This window comes from Alnus glutinosa, chromosome 8 (genome assembly GCF_958979055.1).
Source record: "Alnus glutinosa chromosome 8, dhAlnGlut1.1, whole genome shotgun sequence".
In the NCBI taxonomy this organism is placed as follows: domain Eukaryota; kingdom Viridiplantae; phylum Streptophyta; class Magnoliopsida; order Fagales; family Betulaceae; genus Alnus; species Alnus glutinosa.
This window is the reverse complement of record NC_084893.1, coordinates 7,212,210-7,230,540: the sequence shown is the minus strand read 5'-3', so window position 1 is coordinate 7,230,540 and position 18,331 is coordinate 7,212,210. Positions and strand designations below refer to the sequence as shown.

General features: G+C 37.5%; 2 protein-coding genes and 1 pseudogene across 2 annotated transcripts; all 3 read right to left on the bottom strand.

Annotated features, from left to right (window-relative positions):
- Window positions 1–2,229: 2,229 nt before the first annotated feature.
- LOC133875399 (28 kDa ribonucleoprotein, chloroplastic-like) lies at window positions 2,230–6,802 on the bottom strand. The gene is made up of 4 exons (XM_062313524.1): window positions 6,135–6,802; window positions 5,931–6,032; window positions 2,844–3,125; window positions 2,230–2,469 (listed from the first exon to the last, which is right to left on the bottom strand). The coding sequence occupies exons 1-4, from the start codon at window positions 6,705–6,707 to the stop codon at window positions 2,407–2,409; spliced, it is 1,020 nt and encodes a 339-aa protein (XP_062169508.1). The 5' UTR covers window positions 6,708–6,802; the 3' UTR covers window positions 2,230–2,406.
- A 1,188-nt stretch (window positions 6,803–7,990) lies between these two features.
- LOC133876065 (probable galactinol--sucrose galactosyltransferase 2) lies at window positions 7,991–12,879 on the bottom strand (annotated as a pseudogene).
- Window positions 12,880–13,510: 631 nt separating this feature from the next.
- Window positions 13,511–18,036, bottom strand: LOC133875791 (probable galactinol--sucrose galactosyltransferase 2). The gene is made up of 14 exons (XM_062314029.1): window positions 17,567–18,036; window positions 16,847–17,112; window positions 16,643–16,733; window positions 16,505–16,553; window positions 16,327–16,418; window positions 16,120–16,227; window positions 15,895–16,014; window positions 15,406–15,816; window positions 15,175–15,316; window positions 14,837–14,904; window positions 14,574–14,708; window positions 14,244–14,470; window positions 14,051–14,139; window positions 13,511–13,964 (listed from the first exon to the last, which is right to left on the bottom strand). Exons 1-14 carry the CDS (start codon window positions 17,743–17,745, stop codon window positions 13,683–13,685), a joined length of 2,259 nt encoding a protein of 752 aa, XP_062170013.1. The 5' UTR covers window positions 17,746–18,036; the 3' UTR covers window positions 13,511–13,682.
- Window positions 18,037–18,331: the final 295 nt, after the last annotated feature.

The following is an 18,331-nucleotide window of genomic DNA, read 5'->3' as shown; positions in this document are numbered from 1 at the left end:
CAAATATCTCATTCCTCAAGCCCTCACGGCTTCAATTGCTCTCCATGAAGAAGAACCAACCTGTTTTTCTCAAGCCAACAAAAGTGCAGAGTGGCGCTCAGCAATGAATACCGAGTTTGATGCTCTCCTAAAAAATGGCACTTGGTCTCTTGTTCCATCCTCTCCAAACATGAATATAGTTGGTTCAAAATGGGTATTCCGTATTAAAAGGAAAGCTGATGGGCAAATAGAAAGGTACAAGGCTCGTTTGGTGGCAATAGGGTTTCATCAACAACCTGGGATTGATTTTGCTAAAACCTATAGTCCCGTGGTTAAACCAATCACCATTAGAACTGTTTTAGCTATTGCTGTCTCTGTAGGCTGGGCTATACGACAGGTGGATGTCAGCAACGCCTTTCTACATGGACATCTACAAGAAACAGTTTATATGGCTCAACCGCTTGGTTTTCATCATCCAAATCTTCCCACAGCAGTTTGCAAGCTTCACAAAGCTATTTATGGTTTGAAGCAACCCCCCCGCGCATGGTTCTCGCGCTTAAGTGCCCGGTTACTTGAACTGCAGTGTCATAGCTCCAAATCAGATTCTTCATTGTTTATTTACAGATCTTTTGGTGTTACTATTTTCGCGTTGATATACGTTGACGACATAATTATCACTAGCTCTCATTCATCAGCTATTTCTCAACTCATAGATGATCTTCACTCCTCTTTTGCACTCAAAGATCTTGGGCCTCTACATTTCTTTCTTGGTGTTGAAGCTACATGGCACTCGGATGGTTTGCATTTATCTCAACAAAGGTATGTTAATGATATTCTAACAAAGACTAACATGGTTCTTGTGAAGCCTGTTTCTACTCCTATGGCGGCTTCTACAATCCTTAGTCGGTTTGAAGGATCCACTATGACGGACACAACTTTGTACCGCAACACTGTAGGCTCTCTTCAATACTTATCGCTTACCCGACCTGACATAGCCTTTGCGGTTAATAAAGTCTCTCAGTTCATGCAAGAACCCTGTGACACTCATTGGTCTGCTATGAAGCGTATCTTCCGCTACTTAAGTCCACCATCACACATACTTTCTGCATTCACAGGAACTCCTCCACGCTAGTTGCCCTGATGATAGAAGATCAACTTCCGGCTATTGTGTTCTACTTGGTAAAAATCTACTATCGTGGAGCTCTAAGAAACAGCCAACGGTATCTCGCTCTAGTACCGAATCTGAATACAAAGCCATCGCAAATGCATCAGCCGAGTTAGTATGGATTCAAACTTTACTCAGTGAACTTGGTATTATTTCTCCTCGCCCACCGGTCTTGCGCTGTGACAACATTGGCGCCACCTATCTCACTGCAAATCCACTCTATCATGCTCGTACGAAGCATATAAAGATCGACTATCACTTTGTCCAGGACATGGTTGCTAAGAAAACTCTTGATGTTCGGTTTATTTCAGGCCAAGATCAGCTAGCCAATATCCTCACTAAACCGTTAGCTACTGCCAGATTTATCCTACTCAAATCCAACCTCAACGTTTAGCTTCCCACGTCGAGTTTGAGGAGGCGCATTGGATCACAAGACTTATCTTCTAGTGATAAAGCTAAAGTAGTTGAGTTAGACTAAGTGTCTTCCTATTTTAGATAAATGTTAAGTTGTTGAGTTGTAATTATATTAGATCTCTATGTTAAGAGATACAGTTGATAGGTGAGATAGAAGTTGTTTTGATGTAAATCACTTCTAGAGATTATCTAGATATTTCAGTACTATATATATATATCAAGGTACTGCTATACAATTCAGTAAGCAGATTATCAACAAATACTCTAAATCCTATAGAGTAGAATAGAAAATCTGTTAGAGAGAATATATATATATATATATAAATAAAGTAGAGAGTTGTACTTTTTTATTAAGTATTTTCGCTATTATTGCTGGAGATGCTCAAACACTTGGAAAAGTCATTCCCATGGCCAAAGAGAGAATGATTATTCCTTAAATTCAAGAATAGTTATTCCTATGAGTCCTCTCAATTTGGGAGGAGCACATATTCTTCAATTTAAAGAATAGTCATTGTCTCATACTAGAATGGCTATTCTAAAGTTATTTTATTCCACTTTCTTTTATTTTTCAATAGAACCTATTCCCTTTTCTTAATAAATAGTCGCTCACCATACCAAACCAAACATAACCTAAGGGAGCTCTGGACCTAGAGCAGTAATAACAACTATAATTAGCCAAAAAAAAATTGGACTTCATTGTAAATTTTATATCATTTCCAACTGCAACCAAAAAAAAATAAAAAATCAGACCATTACATTCTCAATTAAAACTAGCTGACAGGAAAAACCTCACTATAGAATAATAAGAAACCAACACCAGTTTGCCTTGAGATCCACATTATCTCAACTCAGAATGTACGCCTTGGTCTTTCTTCAGCAACATTCACTCGTAGCGCCCTCCCGTCCAAACTCTGCAGCACCAGGAAACCCGAATGAGATCAGGCATACATGTTTTTGTTCAGATATGAGAAATGCTACGTGCATTTTCAAGTGGACGTGGTAGTGAAATTTCAATAATAATTTTTACTGTCATGTCATGAAGTGTGCACTTGACAGCATCCACTTGGAAGTGCGTGTGACATTTCTCTTTCCGAGATATGCCACCTTAATAGTTCTCACTTCTCATGAACTATTTCCTTTTGGTCTTTTATTAACCAAAATCTGTAAGGCTATATCAGATGAAGCTTACAGCGTATGACAACTTAATGAGATGAAGTTCTGCATTTAGAGCCCAATATTGGATGAAACAGCTTACTGTTATCAAAGAAGGGAAAAAGGTGTATACCTGTCCATCAAGGGCAGCAATGGCATCATTCATTTCAGTCTCGCTCGACATTTTTACAAAGCCAAAACCACGAGAACGGCCAGTTTCTCTGTCATAAACCACCCGAGCTTCCAACACCTTACCATGCTCGCTGAAAACCTGCTCCAGGCGCTCATTATCCACATCCCATGGCAGGTTACCAGCATAAATTCTGAAGGCAGGTTCAAATGTGCGAGGGGAGCGTTCTGGTTGAGTTCCTCTTGGAGCAGCCTTGTTAACAGTCAACAACCTCCCATTTACATCCTAATAAAAAAGATTGAAAAAAAAAAAAAAAACAGAAAGACAAGATCTGAGACAGCTCAGCACAGACATTAAGGAATGTAAACGGGAAAAAAGCATGTGGCTTTTGTGTATATGTGATCGAAGAACAGTAAAAATTTGGGGAAATGCAGTGTGCAGTGTGCAGTGTGCAGTGTGCAGTGTACTTGTATAGATTCACATCACTCAGAGAATCTCCTGTAAGGTGTTCAAAAAGAAGGCTTATTTTATTTTATTTTAACTTCGTAGATTAAAAGATTAATTGAAAAAGAGTGCAAGAGGGATCCCATCAAAAAATGGAAGTACAATATACAGAAAAGAGCAAGCCACAAGCAACAGCTATCTAGTTTTCCTCTTTATGATTGATAAAGCAAATGCAGTGACTACTGGTATGAGGTTTTGCATGCTTCAAGGGTCTGTATAATTTTCCTATGAGATGGAAAGATTGGCGGTCCCCTCCTAAAGGGTGAAGCGTGAAGAAATCCCCTCTTTAGAGGGATGTGACTTCAAATGTATAGGAATGCAGTTGCAGGGTTCCACATCACCAAAATGTGTATCTAAAAAAGAAAGCAGGTTCTAGTAAATAATATGCAAATCCTTTTTGACACTGCACAGTCGATTCCAGTACTGGAAGAAATTTGTTCCATAAATGCATTTGGTTACTCACAGATTAGAATTTAAAAATTAAGCAAAAGAAATTGAATTTATTAAAAAGCAAGCATAACCTGGCATTTGCAATAAACTTTTTAAAGAAGGAAAATTCCAGCTAAGCAAATAGGACTCCACCATGTGATAGATAATAATTTTGCTAGAGAGATTACAACTTAAATGGCCACAATTTCTTCCCCCTGAAATTGTCACACCTTTGAGAACTGAAAAAGAACAACAAAGAGACGAGCACTAGGAAAAACAACGAGAAGAAATTTGGGATCCTAACAAACACTTGAGCGGTATGTATAAATAGTCACAATAGAGCTAATGGTAGTGCCAACAGATTAGCACACCACACCAAAATAAAAGGAAACAACAAACTTTACCACAAGATCAGTGGAGGTGACCCTCCCAAAAATTTGAAAACCCGTCACTCCGTAAAAATATGAACATGACCCCCCAAAATCTTCCAAAATTAAGAAAATTTCCACACTCACTAGAAACCTAAAAAACTTCTTTAATCTCTTCAAAAATTTGAAAAAGAACCCCTTGACATGCCATGAACCTCCCAAAAATTTGAAAAACACCCCTTGCCCTTCTCTACAGATACAAAAAAACCCCTATTTGACTTTCCAAAAAATTTAAGAAAAACTCTTTCGTCCCTCCTAAAAATCTAAAAAACCCTTCAATAATCTCTTCAAAATTTGCAAAAAAGGAAACCTTTAACCTTTCTATAAAATTTGCGTAAAAATATATTTGGGATATTTGGGTAAAGTCTAAAAGTTCTTCCCTAAAAAGTATGAAATAAAATATTTAAACTTTTTTGGAAAAAAGAAGAAATAATCCCTAAAAGCTTTTATGAACTAAAATTCCAAATCCAAAAACATGCGACTTTCCTCCATCCTTCACCACAACTCCCTGCTTTCCTTATTCTCTACAACTTTCACATTGTCTTCCAAGTCTCTTCCCTCCTCTTCGCAACAATTTCTTGGTTCCACCACTGCACAAGATGCACACAAAAGACATATCCAGTCCACTACCACAAGAGTAAGTGAAATCCTTCTGGCATGCCATTCACTGTGCCAAATAGAGTGTCTGATGTACGTGTTATCGGCATTGTTAAGGACAACTTTGCACCTTCAACTTGCACGCTCATTAAGATTATGGCAAGTTTAGAAAAATGTCTAAATATATAAATAAAATTAAAGAAAAAGATCGTTCAAACATTATTAGGTCAAACAAGCCACAGGAAAGGATTAAAGTAGACCCCTTAGGTTTTGTTCCTCCAAACAAGTCCATGACCAGATAAACCAATCCCTTTCTAAATTATGAGATGGTGTTACCCAAGTCCACCTAAGGCCTAACACTAAAAAGAGCCTCACAAAAGAGTAGTTCAACTGTAGGATCTGTTTAAACTTGCTTCTAATCACCATAAACATATTTACTTATTAAAAAAAAAAAAAAAAAAAAAAAAAAAAAAAAAAAAAAAAAAAAATCACCATAAACACCAATCTTTGCTTCTACTTTATTGCTATCAGCAAATCACCAATTAACATCATAACACTCATACCGCCTGTAAACATCCAGACTGTGATACCCAGGCAAAGCCACTCAAAAATTTCCTATACTGGTTGCTGAAATTTGGCTGCATATGCACATATTCTCTTCATCGCTAGGAACTTTGTCAACTTGTGACAAAGAACCATCAAAGATACCATCACCCTTCCTCCCTCTCTCTCCAATTTTAAGTAAAAGAAGTGAAGGCTCATGGATTTCAATAGGAGTTCAATCCAACTGTTTCCGTCAATGAGAGATAATTTTGGCTAGTTTGGGCTACTTGGCGCTACCACCCTCGAATGATCAAAGTCTCTCATCCTCCTCGTCATTGCTATATTATGACTACCTTCCCTCTATGGTTGACAACCTTGTAAATAATTTTTAGATTTTCTTTCCTTAATTTCTTCAGTTGTTTCTCATCGTTTATTTGTTCATTTCCCCTCTTAATTGTTTCAACTCTAATCCAATTTTGGGTATAGACATGCTGCAATATGTAGACACTGACAAATTACTAAGAGATCACTGAAAAACAGCTGCATAAAAATAGTCTAAAAAATAAGAACACAAGTAGAAGCAACTTACATAGCGGTTGAGCGTCTCTACCGCCTTCTCAGCTTCCTCAACAGTACTCATCGTTACGAACCCGAACCCACGACTCTGATCAGTATCCCTATTGAAAATAACCTACAACCACAAAAACTAATCAAAATCACACCCACATATCATAACCTCCTAAAACTCCTTAAAAACACAACTTTGCAAGAATTAAAAGCCATAAACCATCACCTCAGCGATCTCCACCGTCCCGGCCTGCTCGAAAAGCAAAGCCAATTTCTGACTATCAACATCATAAGGCAAATTCCCAACAAAAAGCTTAGCCTCTTCTGGCGGTTCCACAAACTGCTCTTCCTCTTCTTCTCCTTCCTTGAAGACCCCATCTTCACCACTCTCTCCCTCTGCTTCAACGCCTTCCTTAAAAGAATCCTCGCCATCAGCTTCCCAATCCGAAACACGTGCCTCGGTCCCATCGACCCCTTCGTTTCCCCAGATGGGTTCTGCTTCTTGTTCTTGCTGGTCAATGGTGATGGTGTTGATGTCTTCTTCTTGTTGAGCCCAGCCTGAGGTCTGGGCTGCAAAGGTGGCTATGGAGGAAGAGTGGGTTTTGTTTCTCAGGGAGAGAGGTGGGGAAAAGAGTGAAGAGTGAGAGCACGAGAGGTGGAGTTTGAAGGGTATGGATGGGATAGAGAGAATTGGATATGGGTTTTTCGTGCTGGTAGCGAAGAGTGGCGGCATAGTGAGTAAGCATGATGAGTCTGCCATTGACAAGGACTTGAAGACTGGCGTGGTTGCAGAAGCCATTTCCGGGGAGAGAGAGAGAGAGAGGTTTTAGAGGAAGGGTGAGGAACTGAGGATAAGGGGTGGAGGAGAGAAGGGTTTATTGGGAAAAAGAAAAAGGAGAGGTAGTGTCCTACAAATACAAACTTGTAGATTATTGTTTTTTTCTTTTTTCTTTTTTTGGGTAGGATGGGCCGATGTGGAGGGTCCAAAGGGGCCGGACAATTATGGCCTTTGAGATAATTTTATGGAGGCCCATTAAGAAAGATGTGTTGTTTGGCATGAATGGATGGTTTCGTTCCAAGAAAGGGAAAATTGTACTATTGATCTTTGTGGTTGACCTAAATTACAAATTTTTCCATCTACTATTGATCTTTGTAGTTGACCTAAATTACAAATTCTTCCATCTAGTATCAAAATTAATTCAGAGATCCTTGTGGTTGGTTTAATTTACAAATTATTTCCTGGAGTCAAATTCCGTTATAAATTTTGACAAATTCTGTTAGGCGCCAGCTCAGCTCCAATAAGACGACGACTCATGCCGATCATAATAAAAAAAAAATGAATATATTAAAAATAAATATAAATAAAACTTATTATTACTTTTTTTTTTTTTAAAAAAAAAAAGAAAATTAAAAATAGATTTTTTTTTTTAAAATAATTTTTTAAGTATTATTTATTTATATTTTTTTATATATTTATATTTTTTTTATTATGATTGACACGTGTCACCATTATATTGGCGCTAACATGACGCCTAAGGGAATCTGTAAAATTTTTAACGGAATTTGAATTTAAGGAGGGATTTGTAAATTAAGCCAACCATAAGGATATTTGAATTAATTTTGATACCAAATGGAGCGATTTGTAATTTAGGCCAACCACATGGACTAATGGTGCAATTTTTTCCGCAAGAAAATGCTATTCTTAATCTTTCATTTTCCTCCATATTTTTTAAAAATTCAGCATTGGATTTGTATGACCTATATGTGAGTCCTATAGATGCAATAATAAATTTGAAAAAGAGATCGATCATATTGGTTGTACAAATCAAATGATGAATTTGAAAAAGAGCTAGATGGGAGATAGAAAAATAGCATACCTCTTTAGACATAAGGACAACACCAAAACCATCGTAAAATTAATAATTATTTTATTTTCTTTCCCTTTTTCTTTCTTCTATTAATTTTTTTCTTTCTTCTACTATTTTTCCCTCCTTTGGGTGGCATTACTTGCGGATCAAGACCTTTTGTTATTAAGCTACCAAAATAACACAAAAATTTGGAAAGAGATGCTGCGGAATTCACCTATCTCAGATAATCTAAGATGTGAGACCCATTTAACCAAGAAAGATAAGTCCCGTAACACCCCAATCTTAAACTGTCCAAATTTCTACTTATTTGGTCGCCTAATAACAAGGATGCACCCACTTTTATACGAGTTTTTATAAAAATTTCCAATTCTTGGCACTCAAAAAGTGAGCAAGCAAATCCAATTGTGAAGGGCAATCAACCCTGCCACATTCACATTTTCATATATATATATATATATATATATATATATATATGCAGAATCACCAGCATTACAGTCTAAAGCTTCAATGGCTCCTCCAGAGTCGTACATATCAAGCAATCCAATAGGAGCAAATTGAATATCTTGACCAAAGACCTGTTGAGTTAGCACTCTTTTAGTCTATGTAAAAGGCCGGAAACATAAACCCAAACAAAAAAGAAAGTGGCTAACCAAGTTTAACTCACCCTAATAGGAGAGATAGTGAAGATTTCACACTTCAGAACTCCCAAGGAAACTTCAAAGCTTCCGTTCTTTGGCATTGTAGAAAGAGATCCTGCAGCATGATATATATAGATTTTAAGGTTATGCTTGAGCTAAATGTATTGTGTACAGACATAACATTCAAACAAGGTGGCTCTAAAAGGTATAGGACTTAACCGGAATTGAATGCATATACTGCACAGTCGCCACTCAAACTTTCACATGCAGCCTCCTCTAGAAATTCAACATCCAGGGGGCTGACACGCCCTGCAAGTGAAGGTGGAGATCCTGGGGGTCGTTGTACGTATTGAGAGCCTGCTACAGGTGGCCACTTTCCTGATCTTTGGCAATTGAAAACACCAATAACTCCCGATAACTTATTCAAATTCCGAATCTTGAGTAGATTGCAATTAGCCAATGTGGACAGTAATAGCAACGGGAGTGTTAACTATTTATCCTCAAAGAGTTCAAACCAAAATTCTTTTGTTTAGGAGTGACCATCTCACCTCTTCCCATCCATGACTGGGTCGTCGAATAAACAGTCACGAGTAGGCCGGCCTGCATATCTAGCTCTAAGGATAGAGCCATCAGGCAGAACAAGCTTTCTGATGATATAAAAATTGTGACTGCCTGGCTTGTCACTGTATATGCCACAAGTAAAGAAACTCATAAACCAACAGATATTCTTAATGGCAACTATCTTCTAAAAGAGAAGAGCATAATTTGTAGCTTTCTTGGCTGACCCTACATATATTGCACATCCACTTAATGCTCTTGCTGAGCCGTGGAACTCGATTGGGTAATGGTCACCCTAAAATGACCCAATCTGGTACAACTCTGTCCCCAAAAAGAAGACTGTTAAGTGCTACTGCAGCAATATGTAGGGTCTGAAATGCTGGCATGAAATCCTCAGATACTCTAGCAGATGCATTCCTCTTTGAGTTGAAAAATCACAACCTTGCTGATCATTCAAAAATCATCAATGACACATGTCCCCCATAACCAGCACCAAGGGTTTCCACTATATTCTGAACATCCACCTTGACTCCATCAAGACCATAGCTCGCTAGGCAGCCATGCAGATCATTGTAAAATTCGTAAATCTTTGAGGGAAGAATGAATTCAATTCCACTTCTCTCCTTCCGGTCTATGGTAATACAAATAATATGGCTTAGGTTAGCAGGTGACTGAACAGGATATCCAATCCTGGGGTTGTATTTTTGCAATGCATTTGATGTTGGAAATAACCCTCCCCAATAACCAGTTAAAGCGTGCCATATATATACCAATATGCATAGTTACTAATTCTCTTTAGTAAATTCCTGCATACATAGAGATCATGAAATACTCAATTCAAATGCTTAAAATTAGGAACTATACTTTATCCCATATCTCTCTTTGATGGATTTGACAAATTGACGGAGATTAAGGCATGAATTTTCTCCCTTGAACTTGGCATTCTCTTCGAAATTTACTAATCTGAGCATGAACCTACAAGTTTGGATAAAGTAGAATGATTACTGAAATGCAATGTGATGCGAAAGCTCACAAGATATCATCAAAGAGGAATTGTTTTATGAAAAACAAGTCTCACTTTGTTGTTTTCATTAAATGGTTCATCATCTTCAAATGATGTGTTCTGCCGTCAATCATCAATGAACACACACTTTGGTAGGCAGCCTCTTTCTGGAAAAGTGCATAAAAATGGGAAAAGATATCGATGTGTAAATTTGCCTAGATGGTTCAAGTTAGACCAATGCACCTCCTTTATTTCCATTGTACCTTTTCAGACCCTCTTCAATTCCTTGTGCACTGACATTACTATAAAATGCATCCGAGGTGTTCCATCCTATTAGAAAATAAAGAGAAGGCAAAACAGAGAAGGAAGAGGAAGAAGGGAATAACACAGATAACTTTAAGGACTACATTGTTGCTGATTATACTTCATGTTCTGATTACAGAATAGTCTAATATATAAACTTGAGAAAGGGTTAAGAACCAGAGGATAAAGGGAAAAACTAAATGAGAAATACAAAAAGGTATGGGTGGAAGATTTGAGGAGTGGTCTTGAGACTGGCGTGGATGACTTGCTGCTGCAGAGGAGTGGGCTTGCTGCAGAGATGCTTGACTTACTGTGGATGACTTCCTGCAGATATGGCTTGCAGCTCTTGGATGACTTGCTGCAGAGGTTAATCCTCTAATACATCCAAACCAGTCCAAATGTGGAGGGAGCTAACAATTGAAACCACAATTAGTGTTAGTGCCTAGTTTACTTGAAAGCATAAAGAATCACCACATGCCACTTGAAACTAACAGAAAATACATATGGGCTAGTTTGGCAACCCATTGTCATTCCCCCCTTATTTTTTTTCACTTCTTTCAAAAATATCAAATCAAAAACATTATAACGTTTTTACACTTTTTATATCACATCAATCATTTTTTATTGTTATTCAAATAAAAAAATTCACTACAAAACAAAAAATTTCACTTTTCTATAAAACATTCCTAAATTTTATATCACATCAATCACTTTTTATTACACAACACATAAATATTCCACAACCCAATCACTTATCAAACAAGCCCATAGTAATCTAACCATACTTTATAGAATCCTTGATTAGCGTAAAAGGGTTGTCTCCGGAATTTACAAAAATTGCTTCTATTACTTGGGAGGTTTGAACATCAGGATCACCTAAGGTACGAACAGTCACGAAAATGAAAAATCAAACAAAGTATTAGCAATAAAATCATGTGCTATTCAAGATGGGAAACAAAAAAAACTATAAAAAATAATGAAAGAGTTCCTTTAAAAAAAAAAAATTCCAAACCAACCGCTTTCAACCTAAAGCTCGAGCTCTTTTGTACTTGTCCCTTGCAAAGTAGCCCGAAAATTGTCCATCCAACATACGTAAAAACAAAATACAGAAGTTATTCATAGCTGTTAGCTCATAAGCTTCATCATGGATGCTAGTCTCATTTCTTGCTTCCAATAGAAGGAACTGAGTTTCTATTTCAACATCGCAGCTTGACATTCCAAAAGTTGGGATCATCCACCAGATTTTGTATCTGAAGAGACAGGTTAACCTATATCATCTGTAGTTGTCACACTACATCGGATCAAAAGGTGATACAAATAAACAAACTACATAAGTAAAAAAAAAAAAAATCGAAATTCTCTAATTTAGAATGCTTTGAGTTTTTGTAGAAGTTGTATTGAAGGAAGGAATCGCCTATTTTTTGAGTGTGGTTTCTCTAAAAGAATCTGGTTGGAAAATGATGTGAAATATTTAATTGTTGATCCTCCAATTTAGTGGGAAGTTATTGTTGATAGAGGGGTGAAAGATTGGAAAGGAAGGGATTTGAGAGCTGTCCTGTTCAGATTGTGCTTGAGTGCCTCTGTTTACAGTTTGTGGAAGGAGAGAAATAACATTATGCATGGAAATCATTTGCAAACTGAGTAGAGGTTAATTTAGAAAACCAGTTGAGAAGTTCGAATGAGGATCATGTCCAGTAGAAAATTTCTATGAAGTAGAGAAAATGAGGAGCTATGTAATAGTTGGGGCTTGTCGGATAGATTGCTTGGAGGTTGATGCAGATTTCTGTTCTGGTTTGGGGTGTTTTTGCAGTTGCAGATGTATTGCCTATTTCTGCAGTAGCAAATGTTTATACAGTAACAGACTTCTGTTTTATTTCTGCAGTAGCAAACTGAGGAGTAGTATGCTGTACTAATTGGAGTTGTTGCAGGATGTCTTGTTAAGGATCTTAAGTGTGTTCTGTTTGTACTGATTTTTGGGGTTGTTTTGTGGATACTGTATTCTACAGTTGTTAGGATTTTGGGTGTATGAGTGTATCTATTCTGTTTTAGGTGTTGATTTATAGGTGGTTGTATAGCTGTATACAGTATAGTTGTTTGTTCAGGAGGTTGTCGGTGCTTCCTGGAGTTTCTAGCTAATTTGCTAGAGGAAAGTGTATTCTTGGTTGGTTTAATGAAATCCTCATTCATCCAAAAAAAAAAAAAAACAAGTTGTCATTAACAGAAGGATGTCCTTTAATACAGACGGTACAACTTTCAATGTTTTTGCTTCCAATTTCCTAGTTCCTGGACTAAATAGCCACTGAAAGGAAAACCGACGAGGGGATACTGAAACTGAATTATATGCATTCAAAGATCATATTACAAATAGTGCTCAACTAGAAGATACTCACTCAAGAACTCTGAGAAAGAAAACATGAAGGGAGCTTGACTTCGCTGAAATCGATCCAATGAAAGCGGCTGTTTCACTTGGTGCCGGTTTAAGGATTACATTAGATGGAACGTCGGTCAGTACAACCTTTTCACGCACCATGAGGCAGCCATTTCTGACGCTGGGTGTCAAGGTAATATTCATCTTTATTCTACTTCCAATGCTTTCCTCTTGTTACTGTACACAATTCTTGGATGATCAAGATTCAAGTGCATGGTATCTAAAAGGATTTTAGTACCATATATATATATATATATATATATATATATATATATATATATATATATATATATATATATATATATATACTTTTTATGCACTAACTCAGACAAAAGAATGAGCACAACTAGATGGACACCGCACCGAGTGAGCATGTTTCCTATTTGATTACGAGGTTTTCATCTAGTAACTGAGATTCAGATTTGACACTTAAAAAGAAATCCAAAAACATCGACGATTTGTGGGTGGAAACTGTGAGAAAGAACAAGATAACATGTACGTACTTGTCCCTCTTAAACCTTTAACTAAGAGCCCTGAAGCATCATGTGGCAAGGCCTCTAAAATTTTGCAGAGATTGGTAGGAATCTTCAAGTGTAGTAGGGCACTCGGCCCTTTTCCCTTTTTTTTTTTTGGGTACTTTTGTCGGAAGGCATCACATGTCCTTGTGCGAGCCCAAGTTAGAACCAGCAATAATGTAAGCATAATGGGCGGTATATTTAGACAAATACATGGACATACATTTGATTCAAATTAAAGTATATGTTCTTACAGACAGACAAAGATAAATTTTTTTTGGGGGGGAAAAACAAAAAACGGACTTATCATTAATCATAAAAAGTTATATTCAAGTAAACCAGTTGTTTACATGATACTTTCTACCTAAACCTGTTTACAATTCTCATGAACCAAATCGTGTTGATCCCGTGCAACAGTATTAACTCCCTCGTCTACTGCATAATTCCTCAAGACACGCATCTCAATAGACAAATTCAATGTCCTTCAATTTGCATTCACCTTGAAGTTTAACTGTCAATAATCCATCTTCAGCGTTGTATGTGAATTCCTCTTCTTTCATATCTACCATACAGTGTCTCGGTTTGGTGCTGGAATAGGCTCCAAACCTGCCGCAGCCTCGCCCTCTGACTTTTATTGTGCACTCTGGGAGATCCCTGGTGCAGTTCAGGGCTTCTATTGCCCCTCCTGAGTTGTACATGTCAACCAATCCAATTGGAGCGAAAAGAAGATCACTTCTGAAAACCTGTTCACACCATAACCACACTATTGGCGTTAGACCAAGTAGAAAGAGATTAATTTTGGAAACAATTGTTGGGTTAGACTACTTACTGTGATCGGGGAGATGGTGTATATTTCACATGTTAGAGTTCTCAAGGACACTTCAAGTGTTCCTTTCTTTGGCAATTTAGAAAGAGATCCTGAAATATATTTAAAAAAAAAAAAACTTGAAGTTATTCTAAAGAAGTCGACCTCAGCCTTCAGTTTATTTGGTCAAATTAACATGGAGAAAGAAGAAGTTAACCTGAACTGAAGGCATATATTGCGCAATCTCCATTCCAACTTTCATCCGCAATCTCTTCAAGAAATTCAACATCTTGGGGACTCACATGACATGAGATTAAGGAACCTGTAGATGTGGCACTAGACATATCTTGAACTACTTCTTTCAGTGGCCAACTTCCTGCTCCTTGGCAATTAAAAACACCAAGGACCCCAGATAACTTATTCAAGTTCCATATTTTCAAGAGACTGCAAAGAGTCAATACACATAGTGATTAGAACGCACTGATTTTAACTGGAAAAACTAATTCAGACTAGAGTCATAGAAGATAAATTTAATAAATTACTTCACCTTTTTCCGTCCATCACTGGGTCTTCAAATAAACAGTCTCGAGTAGGCCGCCCTGCATATCTTGCTCTTAAGATTGACCCATCAGGCAATACTAACTTTCTGAGGATTTTGAAATCATGATTGCCAGGCTTGTCACTATATAGAAATTGAATAACGCATAAGAATTTTCTTCCCCACATGGAAAATAAAAGTTAAGCATAAAATAGCATTCTCTTCAGAAGACATGTAAAAAAGATTCAATAGGTACTGCTTTTGTGTCTCACCTTACATATATCGCACACCCACCTAATGCTCTTGCTGCAGCATGAAATTCAGCCGTATCATGTTTGCTCTGAATGAAGAAGGACAAACACTTAGATTTTGCAACACACACGGTATTTAGCTTCCACTACGTTGTGCAAAAAGAGTAGAATTGGATGATTATATGGGTTACATATCTATCACTATGTTATGTTTTCCAATAGAAAACTAATCCAGTTTTAAATATAATGTTGAGTCACCACAGATTAAAAAAATCAGCAGAGTATCAACAAAGTATCAAGCAAAACTAATTGTACGAGCTCCTTGGTGGGAAGGGAATAAAATGTGTAGGATATCTTACATGGAACATGTCCCAATCTGGAACCACAATCTCCCCTAGAAGAAGACTATTAAAAGCCACAGAGGCGATATGTAAGGTCTGAAATGTTGGTTCTCTTGGCGTGAAATCCTCTGATGCTCTTGCAACCGCACTCTTCTTTGAACTGAAAGCACACAAACTTATCAGAAACTACATTCCAACTAGGTAACATAATTTTATTATATGTTTCTGAAATAAAGAGAGTAGGCAAACCTGTAGATTGAGTCTGAGTTGTGACTCATGCAGCAAATCAGGTTATTGTCCTTGAAGTTCCTTGCAATAGATTGCTCAAGTGCTTCTTGATAGCGTCTAGTCAATGATACACGTCCACCGTACCCAGAACCCAATGTTTCTATCAAATTCTGAACATCCACCTTGACTCCATCCACACCACTGCTTGCAAGATAGCTGTGGAGATCGTTATAAAACTCAAAAATGTTTTGAGGGTCTATAATCCCAACTCCAAATTTTTCCAAGATCTCCGTGACAATGTCTCTAAGGTTCCCTGTGTTACCAGGTGACTGGATTGGATAGGCAATCTTTGGGTTGTACTTCTTCATTGTTTCTGATGATGGCAGCAGGCCACCCCAATAACCAGCCAAAGCATGCCAGACGTAAACAAATCTGCATGCATAATTTAAGTGTCCATGGTCAAAATTACTGAAACTTTTAAAAGTTTCTCATCCAGATTGCAAAACTTACTTTAACCCATATTTGTCTTTGATGGAATCAATAAAATCATGGAGATCAATGCATGCATTATCTGAACCTGAACTCTTGAACTTATTGTTTTCTTTGATGTCTACCAATCTGGTTGCAAACCTATTGATCAACCAAAGAAACAGGGTGGACAATTAACAAACTGATACACATTGCTTCTACTTTATAGAAGGGTTATTATTCCAATAAAAGGAAAGGAAGACTTACTGTATCCCTTCAATAAGTGGTTCACCTTCTTTCTGGAACTCATTTACCGTCTCTTGCCATCCATCATCAATTATCAGAAATTTGGGCGAACAGCCTCCTTCCACGAAACTGCAGGAAAACAGAATACAAGAGAACAGTGCTTCAACTTATGGAGCAAGTTTCTGATTGATGCAACTTTTATTCAAAGACATTACTTTCTTGTTATACCTCTGAAGACCCTCTTTGATCCTTTGTGGATTTACTTCAGTGTAGAAAGCATCCCAAGTGCACCATCCAAACCAGTCTAAATGGGCTGGTATCTGTAGATTCAAGCACAATAAGATAATTAGTTGGAATGAAATGAGCAGAAGCTGTAAAACTGGTTAAGTATTTGGATAATTGTTACCTTCTTGTTTTCAATGTGGCTAAAAGTACCTTTGTGCTTCTCTAGTATCCTGCATTATTATACACGTGGTGAGTAAGAATGTGCAAATGGCTACTTTACATTGACAAACAACATAAGAAGGCAATTAAATAAACATACTTGATAGAATCCTTAATGAGCTCAAACGGGTTATCCCCAGAGTTTATGAATACTGCTTCCAGTGATTGGGAGGATTGAACATTGACATCTCCTGAAGATTGAGAAACAGCGAAATAGAAAACCAGATCAAAATGAAATCTAGTTCAACATATGAAAGTAAAGAAAGAAAAAAAAAAAAAAAAAATACTAGAAGAGCTAACTAACCACTTTCAATGCAAAACTTGAGCTCATTTTTGGGAGTCCCCTGCAAACTTGTCCTAAATTGTCCATCCAACACAGGCAAGAAGTGAACGTAGAAGGTGTTTTCAGTATTTGGATCAGAAGAAGTCTCATCAAGCATGACAGAATCTTGTCTTGCTTCCAAAAGAAGCATTTGCGTTTCCATGGGAATTTCACTACCCGATTTTCCAACACATGGTATCATCCACCAGATTTTTACTCTGAAGAGAGACAAGAACTTGTATCCTTCCCTATAATGGCCACATATTTTTCATGTCAAATTATAAGAAACAGGCAAAGTAATGGCTACGAAAATTATTCCCATTGAACTTTTTTTATGAAACAGAAAGCAATAATCACGTATACAATTCTGAGTAACATAGCTTTTTTCTCTTATGGGGTACAGGCAGTAGTAATGTTTAATGTTTTTCATTTCAAGCCCTTGATTTCTTTTATATAATTCTGACGAAATATATTGTTCTTTTCTATGACCCAACCTGACATATCTTGTCTCCAAGCCTCCTTGGTTTTTTACTTTTAATTCAAAACATGCATCAAGCAGATTATGAGCACAATTGCCATTTGCATAAACTTATTCCAATCTCTTGTCACCAACCGAACATATCATGTAAAGAGATCGAACAGAGAAGTACATGTCAGATATTTGAGGAAGGAAATGTAGAGGGAGAGAGATTAGAAACTCACTCAAGAACACCAAGGCTGAAAACATGACGTGAACTTGGAGTAGTAGAGGTTGCACCGATGAAAGCCGCCCCGGAGCCAACCGGAGAAACGACAACGTTCTCCGGCACCCCAGTCAACACCACCTTGCCCCTCACCATTAAACATCCCTCCTTGACACTCGGCGTGGCTGTGATCGTCATTTTCACCTCCAAAAACACCAGCAGCACTCAAAGTTTGCTTCGTTAAATGGGTGAATAGAAATTAAACTACGGAAGAGATTGAGAATCGAGAGACTAAAACCAGGGAAGAAGCGACAGGAGATGGTTTTGGACAATTGTAGACGGCCACGCCTTATTCAACTTAGATTATCCTATATATATATACATACATATAGGCAGGTGCTTTTCAAAGAAAAAACATATACTATGATTTTGTAACAAAGTTGTACGGAAGAATGACAGAGAAAGGACAAAAGTATCTTCTCTTTCGGCAACTAGTAGACGTTGTTTATCCGAGAAAAGGTCGATGCAACCGACGGCGATTGGTTGCTGGAGTTTTGGAGACTTCCGGAGTCATATATGTTGACACCCATCTAGTTCCAGCTGGCAGCTCGTACAGGATCGGGGAGCCATGTCAGCTACACATCAGCTGGAAACTTCGGATTAGATTAAGCTGTGAGGCTCAACTGACGTGGCTTAGGGTAGGATTAAGGTTCGTTTGAGTTTACCATTGAACATTTGTACTTTTGACCTTTAATGTTCCGTTTGTTTCGGTGTAAAATGGTTT

Bases quoted from the DNA above. Each gene is read 5' to 3' on its own strand.
- LOC133875791 (XM_062314029.1), bottom strand. From the start codon at position 17,745: ATGACGATCACAGCCACGCCGAGTGTCAAGGAGGGATGTTTAATGGTG. The intron at 15,317-15,405 runs GTTTGCCTACTC...GTGTGCTTTCAG, and splicing joins AACTCAGACTCAATCTACAG to TTCAAAGAAGAGTGCGGTTG. The intron at 13,965-14,050 runs GTAAGTAGTCTA...TGGTGTGAACAG, and splicing joins ACACCATCTCCCCGATCACA to GTTTTCAGAAGTGATCTTCT.
- LOC133875399 (XM_062313524.1), bottom strand. From the start codon at position 6,707: ATGGCTTCTGCAACCACGCCAGTCTTCAAGTCCTTGTCAATGGCAGAC. The intron at 6,033-6,134 runs GTGATGGTTTAT...TTGTGGTTGTAG, and splicing joins GGACGGTGGAGATCGCTGAG to GTTATTTTCAATAGGGATAC. The intron at 2,470-2,843 runs GTATACACCTTT...CTGGTGCTGCAG, and splicing joins TTGCTGCCCTTGATGGACAG to AGTTTGGACGGGAGGGCGCT.